Source organism: Rhinolophus sinicus, chromosome 13 (genome assembly GCF_057876585.1).
Source record: "Rhinolophus sinicus isolate RSI-liver-muscle chromosome 13, RSI-T2T, whole genome shotgun sequence".
NCBI classification, from domain to species: domain Eukaryota; kingdom Metazoa; phylum Chordata; class Mammalia; order Chiroptera; family Rhinolophidae; genus Rhinolophus; species Rhinolophus sinicus.
The window spans coordinates 4,243,377-4,265,092 of NC_142513.1; the positions used below are offsets into that span (position 1 = coordinate 4,243,377).

Here is a 21,716-nt window from a genome sequence, read left to right on the forward strand (position 1 = left end):
ACCTCCCCCTGAACCCTGGCAACCAAGAATTTACTTTCTATCTCTGTGGATTTGCCTGCTCTGGACATTTCATATAAAAAAAAAATCACACACATATAACGTGGCCTTTTGCACCTGCGTTAGTGTTGTATGTATGTGGTTATCTTATCCAGGGATGCTGGTTTTTTACTGAATGGTTGGGATGCAGTGTTTTCTCCTAAAGCAAATTTCTTTCAATCTACTGATTTTTTTCCTACTTCAGTGAATTGATTATTTGCTCAAGTTACCAGTTATCCACAGAAGGTGGAATGTGCACGAGGATATTTGGAAAACACGGCAAATTCTGTTCGGGGGCCTGGGGGTCCTTTGCTAGTGATTCTCTGGTTTGGGAAGCTTTCCTCCCCCTCCTCTCTCCAGGAGCCACCAAGCCCCTTCCTCCATCCTCCCTGACTATTCTCCAAACCTCACTGCATGGAGGAAAGATGGGGGGCACAGCTAAGTCTTTGCAAACAAACAGTTCATCCCTCTAGTCAACAAACTCAGAGGGGCAGCTGTGGTTCCAGCTTCTCCCCAGTCATTTTTTGTCCGGAAGCAGCATCGCCGAGTTTAATTATGCAATTAAAGTCATTTTCCTGGGCTGAACAAATATTTACAGCATATTTTGCTGCAAATTGCTTCGCCTGGAGAAAGGTTCTGCCATTCAGGCTGGCGTGCCTGGCTCACATTCACACATTTGCATACCCCATTACCAGGGGGCCAAACTGCCAGCAGGTGGCAGACAAGCGAGCCCCCAGGAACCAGCGTCAGTGCAGAGACGTGGCAGGTGTCAGCCAGGCAAACGTGTTCTTGTTCCCGCCGCGGTGCTGCTGTGGACTGATGACGTCCGTTGTTCCTCTGCGGCAGCCCTAAATCCTGGCTCTGCGGCATCAAAGGAACCTCTGGGCTCTGCCCTGGTGCTGGGGGGCCCAGATGGCAGAGAACATTGTGGGGGGAGCAGCTCTGTGATCGTCAGGACCGTGTGGATCGTGGGCCGGCCGCTCTTCCTGTCTGTCATCTGTGCTGCGTCCCGGAGCTGGTCCTTAACAAGAGCGTGGGTGGAATGTCTCCCGAGGGCCCCACTGTGTTCAGCTTCCTGTGCGAGCTGGGGCAGGAAAAATCAAGGCAAAACTTGAGAAAAGCTGAAGAAAGTCACATTCTTTCTTTTACTCCCTCGTCTCTGTCTCAAGCCCCCATTTCACCCCATGGAGGGAACTCGATCGTAGTCCCTTGGGGTGAGGTCAGTTGACTCTGGGTCTTCTCAGTTTGAGGGCAACTTCTCCCCAGTTTGCAGCAAAGTTTTGGGGTTGGGGGGTTGTGTAGTATCAAGGCATCAGGCTGGGGGGAGGATAGGAGTGACATTCAAAATATTTAACAACGTTGGGGCAGTGACCACTTGGAGATGACCCAGAGCTGGCTTTGGGAGCCCCTCAGCTGTGTGGAAAGTCTGGGGGTCCCGGGAGAGGACCTGGGATGGATGAATAAGAACCGTCAGGGGGCTGGGGCAGTGGCTCTCCAGCGGCCAGACAGGGGTGATTTCAGCTTCTCCCCTCCAGCCCTGCCACACTGAATGTCAGCCCTGAGTGGAATTGAGGGCTGGTCCCCTCTCCTCCACCCTTGCTCTGGGTGACCATGTGCCCTGTCCTCAGGTGAGGTCTGTTCCAGTCAATGTGTGCTCTGCCCCCTCCCCCAGCTACTTTGTACCCCTCCCAGGAATAGCACTCTCTCCAGTGCCACTCTGGATCCCAGAGGTCTTGGCGGCCCTGTCTCACATCTTCTCAGTCCGGACATGTCATGCCACAGTTTCTCCTTTCCCCGCACACAGCAGAGGGACGATGAGGCTTAGCTTCCCCTGGAAAGGGTCCCCATTTCCCATCCAAACAGGCAAGGCTGTCCTGCCCCTTCCAGGGCTCCACCTGACAGGGACACAGGCCTTCTCAGAGATACTCTGGGCATCCCACCCTGCCCCCTCTCTCTTCAGCTCTTGGTCTGGCCACCGCTGGAGAGGGCCAAGGTGACACTTGGGAGGGGCCAGGGCTCAGGGTCGGGCCCGAGACCTCACCCTGCTTCCCGTGCTTCTGGCTGGTGAACTCACGTAGGCAGCGTGACCTCTCTGGGCCCAGCCTCCTCAGTACAATGGGAGTGACTTCACCGTTTCATGTTCTTCTGGGAGGATGGCTTTCCATCAGGTACGTGGAGGGCCTGCCGTGTGCTGGACACATATGAGGCATCCACCAAATTGCCAGTGACCTTGCTCAGGGTCTGCCCGGTCTTGGAGGGCTGTGTGCAGAGCTGCCGCCCCATCCCACCACTGACAGGGCTTTGGAACAGGGCCTGGCTCGCTCCCTTCTGTCTACCATCAGACCTGGCATGGAATGGCCCCTGGGAGGGTCGTATTTGTGGGTCTAAACAAAGTGGTGAAAATACAGATGATGGCAATGCCTCCCCCAACCCAAGCCAGCCTCCAGCCTCTCAGAAAGATTCCACCTTTGTCCACTGATGTGCCCATGCAGGGGGCAGTCAATATGCCCACGAGAGCTTTGGCCCATGTCAAACTGCCCACCCTCCCTCTGGTGCAGCCCCCCGAGCCCCGCTGTGTCCACATGGAGCCCTGAGCAAGACGGCAGAGGAAAATGCAAGCACTAAAAAATGATCAGTTTTACCCATTTTGTGTTCTTGCTGCACAAACAACACACAATTCATTGTAGAAAAATTGAGAAATATGGACAAGCCGAAAGGAGACTTTTTTAAATGACCTGTACTTCCAGAAATCCCAGCTGTTACCGTTTTATGGTGTATCTTTTCAGAGCATTTCCTAGGCATAGATATAAAAATACTCAATACACTCTCATTATCAGCCTTTTCACAGGATGGCAGGTGGCCTGTCAATAAAGTATCTTCTCAGAGTCATTCCAAGTGGCGGCCAGTGGTCCATTCTGAGAGGGATGGCAGTTCCTTTAAGCAATCCCCTATTGTTGGGCACTTGGGTTGGTTCCTATTTTGGAGCCATGATAAACAACAACCCCTAATGAGCATCCTTGCAGCTAAATCTGTGTGTGCTTCCATGGTTTTCCCTCAGGACACATTTCCTAAAGGGAAAATTACTGGGCCTATTGCTAAGAATTTTGTTAAGATGTTTGAGGAGAGGGAAGGTGGCCACCCCTGGGGGAGGGGCCTCTTGCTACACGAGGAGAAAAACGCTCCTGATGTTACCAATTGACTTTGCTCTCCAGCTTTTTCCTGAAGTTGGCAGTGGGAATGGGACTCAGGGGAGGCTGCACAAGGCAGATTTCCCCTCCTGAGTCAGGGTTGGTCACTGTGGGAAGCGGAGGGGTCCCTGCCCCCGATGTTACACCAGCACAGCTACACTGAAGCCCGGAATAAAGCAAATGAGAAAAGCTGCCCTCACTGGCCCTGCTGAGCACCCGGTCCCTTACCTGCTTCATCTCCCTTGATCTTTTCAACAGCCCTCCTGAGAAGGTATGGTTATTATGCCCATCTTACAGCTGGGGAAACTGAGGCTCAGAGTTTATGCAATCGCCTAAGGATTCACCACTGCTAGGAAGAAGAAGGGTGGTGGTTCACATCCAGACCCTCTGAACCCCAGGGTGTATGCTGAGCTGGGCTATTTAATTTCATCTTGGACCCCAGCAGGGCTAGTATTACCCCCTGGCACAGATGAGAGTGTCAATTCAGGTGACACTGCTGGCCAGAGGCAGAGCTGGAATGTGTCCAAGGTTGCCAGTGTTTACTACCCCCTGGGAAAGGAAGGGGCAGGAGAGAGGAAGCACATGCTAGCCCTTTGCCACAGATGACCTTACCTGGTGCCCTGTTACTGCGACTGCTAACAACAATGGCAAAGCAGAGGTCACGGCTCTGGCTCAGGGCCCTCTGCAGGGGAGCAGGCCCATGCCCTGTGGTCTTAAGGCTCTGGAAGGAACACCCATGTGGCACTGGGTTAGGGTGGGCCTGAGGAGTGAGGGACAGAAGGGAGGGAGAGGACCCTGCAACCCCTGACTCCCAAGTTCAGGGCCCACCATCCCAGCCCTGCCCCGCCCGCCCGCCCGCCATGCTCCCCCCAACTCCCCTGCCATCTCCCGTGAGCATAGGGACAGGGATGTTGACAGGTTCAATATTTGTTGTGTACCTACTGTGTTCTGGTCTTTAACCCAGATGCCAGCACGGAGGTCAGGGGCAGCTCCTACGTTGGATTCTAATCAAAGACGTCAGTCCCAGTGTTGGTTTGGGGCCACATGAGCAGGGACGACCGGGAATCAGCACACTGGGTTTGCACTTCCCAAACAACGAGTCACTCACCCTCCGAGGGCCTCAGTGTGGCTTCCTGCAAACCAGCACCACAAGAGAACGTGGTGGAGTCCTGATTATTACAGCCACAGGTCCCAGAACAGAAACCTGTACTTGGAGGTGGAGAGAACACTCAGCTGGCACAGTTTGGGGAAACTGAGGCAGGAGCCAATGGCAAGTGTTGAGTCCTTTCGGTCCCCTGAAAACCCTTATTCTGTTTAAGGCACCTCCTCAAGGCTGTCCTCCAGGCTTCCAGGGTCTGGTGGCAACATGGTCAGTTGCAAGCCTACTGGGTGGGAGGGAGCTGCTGTGCAGGAGTGTAAGGAATTCCGAGATGGCCAGCTTTGCCTGCAAAGGGACAAAACCTGCTGAGGACCTAGACTAGGACACCAGGCCCGGAGCATGCATTTTAAAAATGGTGCCTAAACTCTGTCCTGGAAGCCTCTCTCAGGGCTCCAAGGAACTGCCTCTAAGGCCACCAGGGTATGGAGAAACGGAAGCCAGCTGGCCCCGGCCCCCCACTGCCCCCACCCAGCCTCAGGCTGGCGGCCTCCTGATTTGTCTCCCTCAGACATTCAGTTTCTGAGTCAGAGTCCATGCCAACCAAGTGTTCTGCGGAGAAAAGAAGGAACCAGTTTGAAAGCCACTGATTTAAATGAACACAGCCGATAGCACTGAATTCCATTCAACAGCTTTTCCAGCTCAGCGGTCTTGCTATTAGAACAGGACACTTTGTGAGGAGAGCCAGGGCAGCTCTCAGTTCCTTAAAGGGAAAGAAAATTCTGGCTGCTATTTCCCAGCCCCGTCAGGCACTCCTGGCCTCAGTTTCCCCATTGATAAGAGTGGAGTGATCTCAGCATCATCTTTTAGTTGAAGGGTGCAGAGGAGTTTAGGGGGATGAGCAGTTGTGAAAGAAAAGCTGAGGTGTCATGATGAATGTGAGAACAGGTCTCCAGCTGGCCTGTGGTGAGGGGTGGAGCCATTTGAATGGCCTTAGCCCAGAAAAGAAAACCACCTGAGGAATTCATGCTTATCTACAGAATGAATGTGCCCCCGTCAAGTTTATGGCTTCTCTGGATTGTTTCCCAACACCCGATAAATGCTGGGAGCTGAGGGACCAGGTGAGGGCTTGAGGCCGATACCAGGAGCTGCCCACAGACCTGCAGTGACATGCAGAAGACACCCAGTTAATGCTCAGGCCATGGAGATCCCCTCGGCTGTTCCTTCCAAAGGGTACTTTTCTCTCTACTCTCCTCCCCTGTGGATGACATTGAGAAAAGCATTGCTCGAAAAAGAGGTTATTGACAAAAGCCTGTGAAACTGACTACAATATCATTCTAACGGAAGGCCAAGCCCCCAGACCCAAATTGCTGTCAAAAAGCACACTTTCAACTCTCCTGTTCCAGTTATAGAAGACCCACCTTTAAAGGTTTGTAGAATTATTATAGAACACTAACTGGAGACTTCTATACGCCCACTAGTGGTTAATTCAGAAAACCCACAGTGTGACGCCTCGTCACCTCTTGGTAACATTCTCTGCTCACTCCTCCCGGTCAGACTCCTTTCTACCTTCTCCACCCCCCAAATCACACCTCCTTAAGGGTCATCCTGATGTTCCCACATGCTTCGTATGGCATTTGAATCACAACGTGTTTCATCAAAGGTCTCTTCTTGGTGGATAAAAAAAAAAAAGAAAAGCAAACAAACCCATCTTTTCTATAAAAGTTTATTTTGTAATTTTACAAGAAGTGTTAAGGGGAAAAAATTGAAATTATGTAAAGGTGAGGAACAGTGGTATACAAAAATAATTTAAACACACATATTAATAATAACGCAACGTTTCTTTCTAGCAATAACTAGTAAGTAATCTTGCCCAAGATTTTTCCGAAGCTATTAAATATATTTTAGATAATAGTACATAAACACACGTGCACAAATACACCACACACAGACACACACAGACACACACACACACACTCATATATACAGCTCAAGTACTTTTTCTGTGCATTCCAGCTAACTGATATAGCTAAAGTGAAAAAAACAAAAAGACTAAATGCCTGAGTGTCCTTAAGATTGAATACATGTGCACTGGATCGTGAATTTTGGAGACATACTGCGATTTCCCCTCCTAATCGTGTTAGTTACTAGCCTGTATTCTGGGGTCTTATCTAACAATTAAAGTGTGTCGTTCAGATCTGCTCAAGGGTGTGGTCGTCGTGGGGCTGCAAGTGGTGTCAGTTCAGGAAACTTCTACTCTCTCTTGCTCCCAGTAAGTACATCGACACAGATCAGAAAGGGGGTGATTTTAAGGGTGAGCTCCGGGCCTGATTACATCTGGCTGACTCTCTGCTTCAGAGCCAAGACCTCTCTCTCGATTTCATAGGGGAGGTCGGAGTTCACTTGCTCTTCCAGGTACGTCTGGATGTCTTCCACCTCCTTTTCCCAGAACTCCTTGGAGATATCAAAGAGCTCCTTCATGTTGATGTGCCCCAGGCCTTTCAGATTCAGGGCCCCCTCCTCAGGGACGTAGCCGATGGCCGTGAGCTTGGCGCCGCCTTTCCCATTGACCCGGTTGAACATCCACTCCAGCACCCGGGAGTTCTCTCCAAACCCGGGCCACAGGAATTTGCCTTCCTTGTCCTTCCGGAACCAGTTGACATGGAAGATCTTGGGCAGCTTGGCTGCTGGGCGCTGGGCCATGCTGAGCCAGTGGGCCAGGTATTTGCCGAAGTTGTAGCCAAAGAATGGCCGCATGGCAAAGGGGTCATGCATGATGACTTTGCCTGTTAACAGAGGGGGGAGGGGGACTCCGTTGGTAAATGATGCTCTCACAGGACACCATTGGTGCAGTTAGTGCTGACATAAGCCTGCTGGGTTTCCTCTTTCTCTCCACACAGAGAGAGATAGAGAGACAGAGACAGACGGAGAGAATGACAGAGAGATAGAGAGACAGAGATAGGAGAGACAGAGAGAGGCACAGAGACAGAGTGACAGAGAGCACCGATCACCCTTCCTGTGGTTTCAGATCGAGACTTTAATTTACCTTTGTATTCGGCAGCCGCGGTGGCCTCCGATCTCATGGCCGCCCCCACAAACACTCCATGCTGCCAGCTGAGCGCTTCATAGACGAGAGGGACACCTGTAGCAGGAAAAAAGAAATATTCCTTAAAAGCTTTGACACTCAGACCCTTTGGCTGGTGATGTCATCTCACAGAAATGGAAAGACATGGCAGAACAGCATCGTTCTCATTCCGCTAATTTTTCATTCCCAAAGCTACAGGGCAGAAGACTGTCAAGGTTCCACCACCGAGGCCGCACAGCCAAAAGGAAAATGGATAAAGCATTGTTAGATCCAGGGCCCACAGAGGCTCGAGGCGGCCCTACATTTGAGCTAATTATCCTGGATGCTTGGAAAGGAGGCTTGGGCTCTTTAGCAACCTCTGATGAGATCACAGAAAAGAAGTGATTTCATGCCCCCGGCCCCCCCGCCTGGATGAAGGGGAGCCTCACCAGCAGGTCGGCGCCCTCCGAAGATGATGCCTTCAATGGGCACCCCCTCGGGGGCCTCCCAGGCAGGGTCCATGATGGGGCACTGGCTGGCAGGAGTGCAGAACCGCGAGTTGGGGTGGGCACAAGGTTCCCCTGCAAACAGCAAGAGAGGAGAGGCCCCTTAGCGTCTGGCCCAGACATGTAGCCCCCACCAGCTGGAGGACCGCGGCCCTCAGAGGGGGCTTACCATCCTCGGGGGTCCACTCCTTGTTCTTCCATGAAGTGAGCTTGACGCCCGAGGCCAGTGGCTGGTCAATGCCTTCCCAGTAAACGCCCCCGTCACTGGTCTCAGCCACGTTGGTGAAGATGGTATTCTTCTGGATGGTCTTGATGGCATTGGGGTTTGTCTTCACCGAGGTGCCCGGGGCGACGCCAAAAAATCCATTTTCTGGGTTGATAGCCCTTAAGTTACCTGGAAAAGTTTCAGCCAAAGAACCAGATGTGAACACTGAGCAAAGCATAACATATACTCTGATATCTTGCCAGGCTCACTGTGGTCCCAAATTCTCACATCTTATTGGGTTTTTTTCTCTCCTCTTTCTCTTCCCACGATTCTATTTACAGCTCTTTCTTCCTCGCCAGTTTCCCACCAACACTACTCGAACAAATTTATTGGGTAAACAAACAGCCAGCCACACAGGGCCCCGTTTCAGTCCAGATTTGATATGAAATGAAAGAATGCTTATTATATAGAAGACGTATTTCTTAGACTTTGCAAGATCTGAAATGACGGGATTAAAAATCCCGACAGTGTGGATCTGGGAGAATTGGGCATGTTTTGAAAGCAGGAAGTTCATGTAGATCCCGTGATTATCAGCAACAGTTGGGCCTAAAAGAGTCACCTTGTTGGTCAAATTTCATCCAGGCGATGTCGTCCCCCACACACTCTATCTTCCACCCCGGGAGGGTGGGGTTCATCATAGCCAGGTTGGTCTTCCCGCAGGCGCTGGGGAACGCTGCCGCAAAGTATTTCTTCTGGCCCTCGGGGTTGGTGATGCCCAGAATCTGTAGGACACAAGATTCCTCCTTAAACTCTTCCTGCCTTTCTTTCCCAGTGGTCAGGACTTCAGCCTAGAAGTGTTCCTGGAAGCCCCCAAAAGTTGGGTCCCCCACATCTATTTCTTCGGGTATCAAAACAAATATTTTGAAGGCTAACATCCAAAGGCTCTCTATCAGTCTGGCTGTGTTTGAAATCCTTGAGATGGGGCATCCAGAGCATGCTAATAATTATTGATGGCATTTCCAAGTCTGTCCTGGGGGCATGTTGGGTCTTGCCTAAGGCGAACTGTAATGCGGTCTGTATTTGCCAGCACTCCGCCCCAGCCTGCAGCCCTCCACCGCGCACACTCCGAATTCCTGAGTCTTACCAGCATGTGCTCTGCCAGCCACCCCTCCTCCTTGGCCAGCCGGCTGGCAATCCTGAGGGCAAAGCACTTCTTCCCGAGGAGCGAGTTCCCGCCGTACCCACTCCCGAAGGAGATGATTTCTCTGCGGTCAGGCAGGTGGGCGATGAGCGTCAGCTCTGGGTTACAGGCCCAGTTATTAACCAAAGGCTCTGCACAGAAGGACACATCGCACGTTAGTGTGGTCCAACCCCTGCCGGGCATGCCCGGGATTTAAGCCTAAGCTTACTTTGAAAACTTCTTGCTTTCGATTTTGGAAATAATGTACTTACTTTTTAAAGGCAGAGGGCACCCCACGGAATGGAGGCACTTGATGAATTCCCCGTCCCCCAGAGCTTCCAGGACCGGTGTGCCCATTCGCGTCATGATACGCATGCTGGCCACCACGTAGGGCGAATCTGACAGCTCAATGCCAATCTTGGACAGAGGTGAGCCCAGGGGTCCCATGCTGAATGGGATGACGTACATGGTGCGACCTGTGGGGTCAGCGGGGGGGGGGGGGAACTGGTGAGAAACGACCTTGGACTCACAAACGACCAACATTGTTTTCCCAGGTGGACCCATTCTCATGGGCCCCTCTAACGACATCATGCTCTCCTTGCCACCAGCCCCCTGATTTACAAGAGTCCATTGGAAAGGGAACAGAACCCCAAAATGAAGGGGTTTTCAGAAATGTGCAATTGGGTTCCACCAATCTGTCTTATATACACATGTGTAGAAATAGTTTTCATGTTCCTCTAAGACAATCTGTAAAACCCAAACCGAGATGTACATTTCCAATACATTGCCAACTTCACATACGGAATTTAAAGATCTCTGAGGGCATGAGAGTTCCCATTACTGTTACAATTACCATCAGGCTAGACACCATCATAGAAGGCTTGTTGATCTTTTGCCCAACCAAATACATGTTTTATTTACCTTTCATGCACCCTGGAAACCGGGCATTGAATGCTTTCTCGAAGTCCTCCTCAGACATCCAGCGACCCAGTTGGCTTTGGCCACTTTTGGGGATGGGCACCGTATCTCTTTGCTCTTGGGTAACGATGACCGTCTTGCTTTCAATTCTGGCCACATCCCTGGGGTCCGTGAGAGCCAACCAGCTGTAAAAATCAAAGACACACAGGTGGGATTGGAGAGGGAAGTGCTGTGACTGTGTGTGGCATCTGTGTCCTGGGTCTGTCGCTCCGCTAAGCATCATTTAGGAGTGGACCGGTTCGTTCTTTATCACGTCCTTCCCACACTTCGCAGGTGCTGAGCGCACTGGTGACGTTCTATAGGTGTGGACAGCCACACCAGCTGGGACACAGTCGGGGAGACATTCACTAGACGGTGAGCTAGTCTTTGAGGACAGGGATTGTCTGACTTTCATTCTTATCAGGGGTCTAGTTTGCAAAGAGCGTTTGTTTGTTGTGGCCCTCAGTGAAGACTTGGGCTCTACGAATGTCATTAAATTAAAGTCTATATGGCTCTGGCCATTTTATTAAGGTTTTCAAGAGTCTGCAAGCCCCCACCCCTGAGAGGTCTTCACCACCTCTTTCCACCAACACCGTGTTGGCAAAGGGGAGGCACGGAAGCTGGGGTTGGAGGCTGCACTCACCAGTTGTCATATTTCTTCAGCCTCTTGATGGTCCCCTCTTTCTCCATTTGGTCCAGCAGCTGCCGGTTCTCCTTCTCGGACCCATCGCAGATGTGGATGTGGTCGGGCTGGCACAACTTGACATTGTGCTCGACAAACTCTCTCACTGCCGCGGGCAGGCTATCCAGGGTTCCCTGGACGACTTTGGCGGAGAAGTTGAGGCCGTTGTGCAGCTGAGGAGGCATTTCTGTCGGGTGGTATTGAGGATCCAAGGTTCCCTGAAACAGAAAGCACAGGCTTCCTGAACAAAAACAACAGATGCCCGCCAAGAAACTCGATGTGCTTTGTTTGGGTGGCACACCCCCAGGCAGTTGTGGCTCTAAGGAGAAAAAGAAAGTGAGTTTGTGTGATCTCTGTCATTGTTCGAAAGGCAAATTGCAAAGCTCTACCTACCGTTCTTCCCTCTGGATGCTCTCGGTGAGCGATCCAAGCCTTCGTTTCAGACTCTTCCCTCTGGTGAGCGTCTTTTCCCAGTGGGAAGGCTGTGCCTGGTGTTTGGTGGCAGAACCTCCTGCCTTTAAATGCCATGGATGAGAAAGGTCCTGCCCCTGGCCCCACCCAGGAGGCTCGTCTCTGACGTCAGGGGCAGGTCTTTGGCTCACAGCCACAGTCAGTTATACTTTGGGCCAGCTCACCACAATAAACTCCAGGGAGATAATCATTGAACAGCTAGTTGTGGGTAAATTCTGGGAGTCCTCACACAACTTTTGATTGACTAAACTTTGACCCAGTTCACTGCTGATACAAAACACGTGGCCCTTCCGTTGACAGGCGGGAGGGATCGCGCACAGGCTGATGGGACGACCTCCTGGACAAGGGTTGTTGGCAGCACACTGTGTTTACTGATGGCTGCTGGTTGGCAGGACGCTATGGTGGTGAAGTGTCACCTCGAAGTGTCAAAGGCCCATGGGAAGAATGTGCCCAAATGCTGGCGAACAGGTGACTTATTGACAAAGGTCTGACCTAACTGGGAGCTAATAACCTTATTGAGTGTCCACTGTGTGTCCCCACTCCCTCCCACCCCAATTATGAGGGATGGAATTTCTGCCTATTTTGCTTACTTTTGTAGGTACAGTTCCTGGCACATAATAGGTACTGAATGAGTAAATGGCGAGCATTGTTCTAAGTGCTTTCTATCACCTAACTCATTACCACCTTCTGAGGTGGAGCCCATGTACAATCCTATGCACAGACAAGGAAACTGAGGCATGGAGAAGCTGAGTAGCTACTCCCAGCTCCCTGGGTGGTGGGCAGCAGAGGGAAGATCAGAGTATGAGTGCGCTGGGCTCTGGAGCACCACACCAGACTGCCCCTTGTGAGGTGCCAGTGCCTTTTCTGGAACCTTCCATGTATTCTCCAAGTAGTTCTGTCTGGGTGCAGTTACTCCTAGAATCGACTATCCCTTTTTGTTGCCCTTGCAAGTCTGAGCATCTGGGGAATAGAGGGGGCTTGGCGGTTTTGCTAGATTACACTTGAGCAATGAGACCTTTATAACAGCGCTAAAAAAAAAAAAAAAAAAGAATTTGCTTTGCAAGCCATCAGAGCTTCAGTCCAAGTTAATGAACCATGGAGCTATTACTGGTGCATTGAGAACACCGGGTGAGAAGTCAGGAGAAGGGGGCCAGGCCCCGACTTCAACAGCCAGCCAGATGGCTCAGGGGGAGCCCCCTCCCTCCAATGAAGCCGGTTGGGGACTTGCCCAGCTCCCCCATGGGATGTGTGCTGATGTAATTCTGTGACTATGTCTGTAAGGAGCTGAGGCAAGTAGTAGACATTAGGAATGGCAACCTCAGGCCAAGAGTATTTAGAGGACTGTCCTGCAGAGCTTCTTTCCAATTGCAATGTTACGTTAGGTGTACACGTCACCAACTTGCAGCAAAACTATCAACACACTGCTATGTTTCATTTATTCAGGTTTTTATTCAGCCAATTGAAGCTTTCAGTATAAATACAGATGTTTTGTTTAGTTTAAAATTATCTCCCATTTAGGGCACTAGAATTCATTATTAGTGGCATTGTCAGCCACACACAAGTTCGTGTCCCGTCTGAATTCACCACGATGTAATGCTTAGGTACTGAGGGACTTTCTTAGCATCTGATGTCAGTGAAATGAGCCATTCCAATGCACGACCATAAAGATGCAAGACACACATTTACACGAGCGTGGCTCATCTCGCCAAACAGGTAGAGATGCCTGTTTTGCTGATAAAACTGCAATAGGTTTGATTCCCTCGGAGAGCACATAGGTAGAAAACAAAAATGAGAAATGTTTTGCAGTTCTAAACATTACCCATCAATTCAAGGTGTTTCTGTTCTGAGTCCTCCAGGACAGAAACAACTAGTTCAATTAAAACGTAGGCACTGCGAGTCACCACCGCCCTTCATGTCATCTTCTAATTACCGTGCAGAATGGAGCAGTCAGGACAGCAGCCTGGAAACATGGGTGGGGCCTGCCGAGACTCAAAAGGTGCCAGCAGGTGAGGCGAAGAGGTGGGGAACAGCTGCCCTCCAGGTGAGCAGTGGGAAACAAAGCCATGAACCTGGAAGGTGTCTCACAGAGGATTCTGAGGACAGTTTGATGGTGACACACATGAACATTTCTTGGGTTCCTGAAAGCCAATTAAAAAAGCAGAAATTCACAGATGGTGAACAGAAGGGTCAAAGACCATCAACACCAGTGCTTGGAGTTCCTGTAGAGTTTAGATCGGTGGTTTCCACACTGTGGCCTAGGGCCTGGGGGACCCCAATGAGCCTCCTCACGGAGGAGGGGGGAAGGCTGAGTGAGACGTGCTCCGAGCCCGCCTCACCCACAGCACGTCTGACTTTACTTGTGGTGTATATTGGATCTTTGAACAAGGGATTTCACAGCCTGAAAAAGCTGGAAATCCACCAATCACAGCCAACTCTTCCATTGGAGAAGTGACATAGCTGAGACCCAGACAGAGCCAATAGGCCATTTCCCCAAGCTAAGGCTCTTAACTGTAAGCTCATGACCCCTTACCCCCACCCCACCCCACTAAGGATAAGGGTGATGGGATAGGCTCATTCCACCCAGGGAGCGACCACAAAAATGCCCCTCCGTTCAGGAATCTGAATTCATAAGAAAGCATAACCTTTTCCCAGTAAAGAGAAAAGGGACAGTGTTTTCTAGAAGGTGATAAGAAAGTAACAATGTAAATGCCACATCTGGTCCAGGAGCCAAAGGCATGTGCGCAAATCAAATCAACTCTGAGTCTCCACTGCCAGGGAGGTGACTCCAGGGGAGCCCGACTGGCCCGGCCATGGAAGTTTCCAACGCTCCTGACTGTGCAGTGACCGGCCATGGAATCACCCGTCCTGGCAGTTCTGCTCATCCACCCCCTTGTGTTTGCCAGGGACAAATATTTAGATGTTCTACATGTATGGGGTAATCTTTAATGCCTTTACAGTCTGGAGGGTATTTGTACAGAATTGAACGTGTTGATTTCCTGCTGTGGAGCCACAGAATTATATGACGGAAGGGGTCCTTAAAAGAGTGCGTTCATCTAGCTTAATGGTAGGGAGGTCTCCTTCGGGGGTGATAAACTGTTTTGGAAGTAGATAGAGGGGGTGGTTGCCTAATACCACGAATGTGCTCAAAGCCACTGAGTTATACACTGTAAAATGGTTAATTTTATGTTATGTGAGTTTTATCTCAATTGAAAAGGAAAAGAGACTATGAGGTCCAGTGTGTTATTTTGAAGGTGAGGGGAAAATGACAAAGTGTGGAGGCAGGAATGTTGTGGAGGGGGCTTTTCCACAGCCCACTCCAGGATGCTGGCAGGTCTGCAGCGCTCCCCCCGCCCCCGCCCCGATCCCGCCTCTTTCCACTTCTCTCAATAGCCTCTTAATGTTTTAAGACATTAATGTTGGGCTGAATGTACTCTCACCCAGCAGAGAAGACAATTTCTATCATTAGGGAATCTTCCCCCAGGAGGGGCACGATTTTGTTTGTTTGCATATTCTTTCCACAATGAAGAAATCAAAACGAACCTAGAAGTAAACCACTTCGCTTCATGCGTGTTAATCAAGTATGATTTTTGCTGCCAAGATGTACACAGAAACTGTTAAATGAATCCTGACAGCCAAGGTGTTAGAACCTTTCTAGAGGGCTGGCTATCTCCTGTTACAATCACTAATGACCCATGGAAACAGCGAATCCATAGGGTCTTATTAATTTTCTTCGAAGATTTCTTCATCGGACTGATGGAGAGGCATGAAGGAACGGCGGCCCTGCATGACGGAAGGGGTGCACGTGTTGGAGTGGAACGTCGCACGCATCCGTCCGGTGAATGACTGTGCCCTTCAGAGACCAGTACCACTGCTGGGGGATGCCGACCATTAGCTTATATGGAGGCTGTGATACAGGGCGATGGTGGGAGAATCGTCTAAACCATTTTGAGTTGGGTGACCTGTGGTTTGCTGCCCAAAGCATCCTAACTACAAGGTGCCATACCCCGGAACCAGTGGGTTCCGGTCCCAGGTCCCCCAGAAACTTGTGTCACGTGCCTCACCTCTGCAGGGTGAAAGTGGATGAGATGCGTGCCGTGTTTCCCTCCGTGCAGTCCTCGACACGCTCACTGCCGTGGGGATTTGAAGGTCACGGTGGGTTTGGTTTTGGTCTGATTTCCCTGTCACCTACTGTGGATGACTGGTGACACTGTGTTTGCTGAGCTTTTCTTCTTGTTGGGCTGGGACGTCCCGGTTTCCATGCGACACGTGCATGTTGAAGGGGAAGGTGACTTCAGAGTACAACTACACTGGGTGGAAAGGGACCGCAAATCAGGATAAAACAAGATAAAAAACCTCGCGTTTGCCCTAATTTTATAAACCTTCTTTAGGTTGGTGGGGTAGATAGCATACCCAGCTTCTAGCCCAAATCACCAGTGTTCCACCATGCCCCTCTGCTTGCCTGTGACTTTCCGTGTTGAGGGCACTGGCTGTACGGCGGGGCTGAGAGTGCGGTGTCACCTGTGGTCTACACATTTTCTATGACCAACCGAAGAATGGCAGACTGCCTGGCGCTGAATGTCCTCGGATGGGTCACTTGTCCTCTATGGTCTCAGCATCCTCATCTCTACACTGAGACGGCCCTTCCAATGTGAGGCGCCCTGGATTTTAAGTGCTCCAGAGTGAGCAAGTCCATTTTCTGAGGGAGTTTGAGGCAAACAGAGTGAGCCTGGATTTGCCACCAAATACTGTTCCAAACACACATACAAACAAGATAGCAGCCCCAGGCACACACAGGGCAAAAGGAACCTGCATCGTTACCACAAAAACAACCAGTGGGCTTATTTTTCAGCAAGAAAATGGGTCCACTTTGTGGTGCCATTAATTCTATTGGAAACAACAGTAATGGCTCGGGAACTGACACTCCCCTCCCTTGCGTGCCTGGTAAGTGTGCAACTTCCCCACTCCCTGTAAAGTCACAACTCAGAACAAAAATGTCTTTGCTGATCCGAATACTGGTAAACACCTCTAGTGGGAGATGCGTCGTGACAGCTCTGATGAACGGTCAGGTTCCTTTTCCACCTGGCCCCACGCGTCCCAATCACAAGCTGCTGAAAATACCCTTTTTACACTCGCCCTTTGCTAAGTGCTGAGTCACGAACAAAAGCCCATCCCCGGGCCGGGTACCTAATTTTTATTAATAATATCTTCCCTCTATCAATCATTGTTAGCTAATGGGTACATATGAAAAAATTAATTGAAACATGGCAGCTCATGGCATGTCCCCTCCCCAATGAGTTCTATGGCTCTGGTTGCATCACAGATCTGCCCAGTGACTCGGGCTGGCCAGACTCAACTTGCTGTGACAGAGGACACTTGCTCCTTCAGAGGGCTGTTCCCTGTGCTAGCAAAGGTTTCTTAATTGTTTCCTGACACCTCATCTTGTTCCCCAGAAGCATTGGGATGGCTGCAGGCTGCTGATGATGTGGCTGCCCGGGCTGGTCCCTGGGCCAGGGTGAGCTGCCCTGTCTCAAGAATTCGCGTGGCACCGAGTTATGGCTCCGTGGGCTCTTCCTGCGAGGCAGGCCACTGTGTTTTCACCCAAGCGTGTGGGCAAAGGAAGAGAAAAATGAGTCCAGGGAAAGGGCGAGCTCTGGAGCAGGCTCTTCTCCCTCGAGTCCCGCGTACCTTTCCCACAGAGCTGCTACATGAACCCAACCTGAACGCTGCAAACCCAAAGCCCGACATTTGTCCCCACTGGACCAGCAGCATCTTGGGAACTAGATGGCCGGCCACAGACCGGTCCTTTGGGGGTTCCTGTTTATTTCTACTCAGCAAACTACAATTTTCAGGATAAACATTTAAAGAGAACTGCACAAGCGTTCTGAACGCCGAGCACTTCTTTAAAAACTTCTGTGCTAGACCATAGACCAGCGTGGTTGGATTTTCAGTGAGCTGCCCTGTGGTGGTAGATAAAATGTTCAGGGGTTTGGGGGGTCAAAGCATGTTTTTAACACTTGTGCATTTCAGACGCCTCTGCATACAGGCTGAATGCGTGAAGCCTATATGAGCAGACTTAAGGCTTTGTTTTTTGGTTTGTGTTTTTTTCTTTCAGGTGAAAATCCCCGGTGTCCTTTATGTTAAAATGAGTTTTCACATTTGCAGAGAGAGAGAAACAAAGAGAGAGAGAGAGAGAGAGAGAGAGAGAGAGAGAGAGAGAGAGAGAGAGAGAGATTCAGTAATTGCATTCAGTAAACGACCACATATAAAGGAGCTCGTGAATTATTGAGGATAAATTCTTTGGGAAACAAAAGAAACTTTTTGGACTTTCTTTGTTGTACTTTTAACAATCAAATGTGGTGCTCATCAGACATCTTCCTGCGAGCTGTCACATTAGCTAAATGAGCGCACAGCTGACATTTCCAGAGGAGCCTGCTCGGTAAGTTCTGCAAAGGGAATATTGTGTGCTGCTTTAATGGGCGCCGTTTGGGTTTTTCAAAATAAAGGTTTTGAGCACTTTAATTTCGGAGCGACTTGCTATAGTTCAACACAGAGATTTAGAGTGCTGTCAACTGCTTTGGAGAAGAACAGTGAAAAAAGTTTTGTGCTTCTCTACAAACAGAGGAACACTCCACAAGTGACATTTGAAAGGCACTGATGGTAGATAATAACTACTCAAAATATACTTAGAAATGCTTAGCTCCTCATTGTTCTTTATGTATCTAATTATTCCAGGTATTGCCATGTCAAAAAAAAAGTTTCACGTGACATACATTGATCCTTTAAAAAAAAAAAAAGTCTAAGTCAGAGATGAAATCAAACTTTCCAAGGGAAATCGAGGCCTGCATGGAGCATGACCAGCCGCATGGGGACGTCGTCATCTCTGGCTGCAGGCACTTGCATTTTAACAAAAAGGCATTTATTTGTTGCACGTTTGCCCCCTGCTGCTCCAGTGCACTTTCTGCCATGCCTGGGACACTTATGAACGCGTGTCTGAGTGCAATCCATAGGCCAGACACTGTGCTAATGCTCTGAGGGGTGAGACGGCAGTGGGAAGGTACGGAGAGCAACCAGAAGAGTCCTGAAAATTCAGCCCGTTGTTTTATAACTTATTCCATCTGCTAACTTCACCCTCCGTATCAGATTGTGGTCAGCCCTTGGGAGCTCCAAGGATCTCCTCAGAACACCAAAATCAGCTGCCTTTTGTGAGTTAAACTCCGTCACCTTCATTCCTGCCTCAGGGCCTTTGCACGTGCTCTGCTGTCTGCCTGGAGCACTCCTGGTTTGTGCATGGGCCAGCCTTCTTGTCACTCAGCATTTCTTGGCACCCACCAACCCATCGTCCCCTCTTGTGTTTCCTTCCTGACATTTATTCTTATTTGATACTAGCATCTTTATTTGTCTGCGTTTTAAATCCTGTTGTCCATGACTCAAATGTGAGCTCTGTGCTAGACAAACACTTTGTCAGTCTTTCACTGCCCCAGCCCCAGCCATAGTAAGTGCTCAGTAATAGTGGATTCAGTTTACCTAATCAACCCCTTTGCTTGAATTCCCTAGTCTTGAGCTGTGAGGTTCTAATTTGCTTTCAGAAGGCCATGGGGTCCCAGCCCAGCTCTGGTTCCCTACAGATTAGCACACTGGCTTTCTTACTCTAGAGATCAGCCTCACGTGTGGGTAAGAGGAGCCCACCTCTGGGAACCATGTACTTCCGGTTGCTCACAGTGTTGGGTTTAAGGATGGAAGCTTGGGGTCATAACACTGGGGTATGGAAAACTCAGCCGGGAGGAAATGGCCCCCTCGATGAATCTGGGGGGCAGCCCTGGGACCTTGCCCCAGGCTGTCTCCCCTGCCCCTCTTATACCTTGTTTGGAATTCTAACAAATCATCAGGAAGTTCCCAGGTTTTATTTATATGGGATATACTTTACCTCTCTCCTTTTCTGAGACCCCAGAGCCTATTCATACGATAATTCTTTTAGAAAACAAAATTTGAAAACAAGTGTCTTGCCAGGAATAAACAACAACAGCACTAAAATTCGACTCATTGTAAGTTAGCCGGGTGACCGCTATGAGAGACACACATGGGCATCCAGCTACATATGCACACAGCTTCTCTGAGAGCTTGGCAGAATCGGACTTTCTTGAACACATTCTCCACCAAGGGCAGAACGTGTTCACCACTACTTGCCCCGGGGCTGCCTTCGGAAATGTGTGGAGTTTGGGGGGGTTCTCATAGCAATAGGGAAGCATGACAGGCATTTAGTGGGTGGGAGCCAGGGGCACTCTGTGTTGTGCAAAGTGCCGGACAGGGCTACATGCTTGTCCAGCCCCAACGCCTACAGTTCGGGAGGGGGTCACTGAGGGTGCACCCCTCTGGCACGTGTAGGCATTCTGCGTCCGCATGGCTCATAGAGGAAGGTGATGTCTTCCGTCAGGCATGCCAACTTGTTCCAAGCCCCATGGCTTTGAAATCTCAGTACTGTGCCGTGAGTCATTGGAGATAGAAAAGCGTGAAGCAAAGGTACACTTTATATTAGTGATTCATTTATGTTTTTGAAATTAAACAATAATTTCCCTCCTGCTCTGCTCATTTATATAACCATGCAGTGAAAACTCTTATGAGTCAGGAAGGAGAGAGTTGGCGGGGGGAACTTAAGTTCATCTTTTATCATGGGACAGTCACTCACTAGTCACCAAATGTCAGACAAGAACCCCCAAACTCACACTGCTTACTGGGACCTTTCTCTGGTCATTATTAATACATTTGTTCATTTGTTCATTAAAACTTTCAGGGTAATTTACTGTCTGAAAAGAGAGATGATGGCAGAAATATAGGTTTGTTGCAGAAGATCTACAATATAAGCATGAATGAGCCACGTTAGAAAATATTTAAAAGTTTTTCAATAGTGAAAGTATAAAAATTAAGGGACGAAAAGAGCAAAGTTTGTGGTGGTAAATTATAATATGCTAATAATATATAGGAAAGGAAATGAACTATTCGTCACTTTCAGTAAAATGGTTATTATACTAGTATGGTATTATAAAATTGATAGGGTTATTATAAAATAATAGGGAATCTATCTTACCTTTTGTTGCATTAAGATATAACAAAATAACACTCCGAAAACAAATTATGCCTCCTTTGATCCTCATGAAACATTAGCTAGGGCTGGGCGGTCCACTAGAAACTTCCTTTGTTTTGTCGTGTGTTTCTTTTAGTGAGGATCTGCCCAGAAACTGCTTGTCCACAGGCTTTGCCCAAGGTCCTGCCCCAGGACAGACAGAAAGACAAATGTTGGGGTCTGAGCTGGTTCTTACACAGGAAGTGCACAGGCCCGCTCGGAGTATGCTGGCTGAGAAGCGGGCATCGGTTTCGACGTCGACATTCCTTTCTTCATCTGGTCATGACATTTGAGGGCCTTCTGGAAAGAGACTGAATCCGTCCTCAACCTGTAGAGGTCACAGTGGCCGAGCACAGCGGCACGACTGGGCGTGCGCGCTGAGAAAGGAGCCTTGTCTCTCCAGATCCCTCTTGCCAAGACACCAGGGCTGAGCTGCTCTGTGAACCCATCTGGTTAGGCATTTCCGGTGTTTGAGTGGGGCAGGAACAAACTTCCTGAGTTTGTTCCCAAGACACACGAAGGCACGCTTTTTAAGATATTGTTTTGACTGAGAGCCTGATAAAGCCATTGCCAGCGGAGAGAAGAGAAAGGCCACCGAATGCCAAAGAAGACAGAATGTTCAGAGTGGCCCCGTCTGTTTCCTTTCTGGTGATAGGACAAATGATATCAGTGTCATCCAAGTTGTCTAGGTGGTCCCCGAAAACCTTTCCCTGTGTCTGGGCCACCCTCCGGCCCTCCCTGGGAGAGGCACGTTTAGCCATTTATGCAGTGGCTTCAGAAGAACGTGCCCAGAGAGGGAGACACGGGGAGGTCCGAGCATAGCGTCCTGGCTGTGTGTGCTCAAGCAGGCTGCCTCCGTGGCCCTTCTGACATGGAGGAATAAGAACAGTACCTACTACCTAGTGCCATGTGAAAATCAAATCAGATCCTCCATGGCAGCCCACAGCTGGGTGCTCAGAGCCCCTCACTCACGTTAGCTGTCTTTATCTACTATTCCCTTTCTGAACAGGAAAATCAAGGGCATCCAGCAAAACCCCAACACCACCCTGGCCCTGCACTCCATTGACAGCTGCAAACTTTGGCAAGTCCCAACTATCCCCCTCAGAGAGGGCAACCCACAAAACCCTCCAGTGCCACCCCCAGGAGCGCCAATCTCAGACCGTCTGATTGTATTTCCAGATGAAAGCACACTTATCATTTGTCTGGCTTCTTA

The 21,716-nt window shown here is 49.8% G+C and overlaps 1 protein-coding gene and 1 long non-coding RNA gene across 2 annotated transcripts; both read right to left on the minus strand.

The window, feature by feature from the left end:
* Nucleotides 1-6,030: 6,030 nt before the first annotated feature.
* Nucleotides 6,031-11,465, minus strand: PCK1 (phosphoenolpyruvate carboxykinase 1). Its single transcript, XM_019748578.3, has 10 exons — nt 11,308-11,465; nt 10,876-11,132; nt 10,197-10,378; nt 9,548-9,751; nt 9,240-9,427; nt 8,715-8,877; nt 8,060-8,284; nt 7,834-7,965; nt 7,367-7,462; nt 6,031-7,106 (listed from the first exon to the last, which is right to left on the minus strand). Exons 1-10 carry the CDS (start codon nt 11,440-11,442, stop codon nt 6,652-6,654), a joined length of 2,037 nt encoding a protein of 678 aa, XP_019604137.2. The 5' UTR covers nt 11,443-11,465; the 3' UTR covers nt 6,031-6,651.
* A 1,364-nt stretch (nt 11,466-12,829) lies between these two features.
* LOC141568228 (uncharacterized) lies at nt 12,830-21,554 on the minus strand. The gene is made up of 3 exons (XR_012491296.2): nt 20,468-21,554; nt 15,447-15,692; nt 12,830-13,523 (listed from the first exon to the last, which is right to left on the minus strand). It is a non-coding gene; the product is annotated as an uncharacterized LOC141568228 (long non-coding RNA).
* Nucleotides 21,555-21,716: the final 162 nt, after the last annotated feature.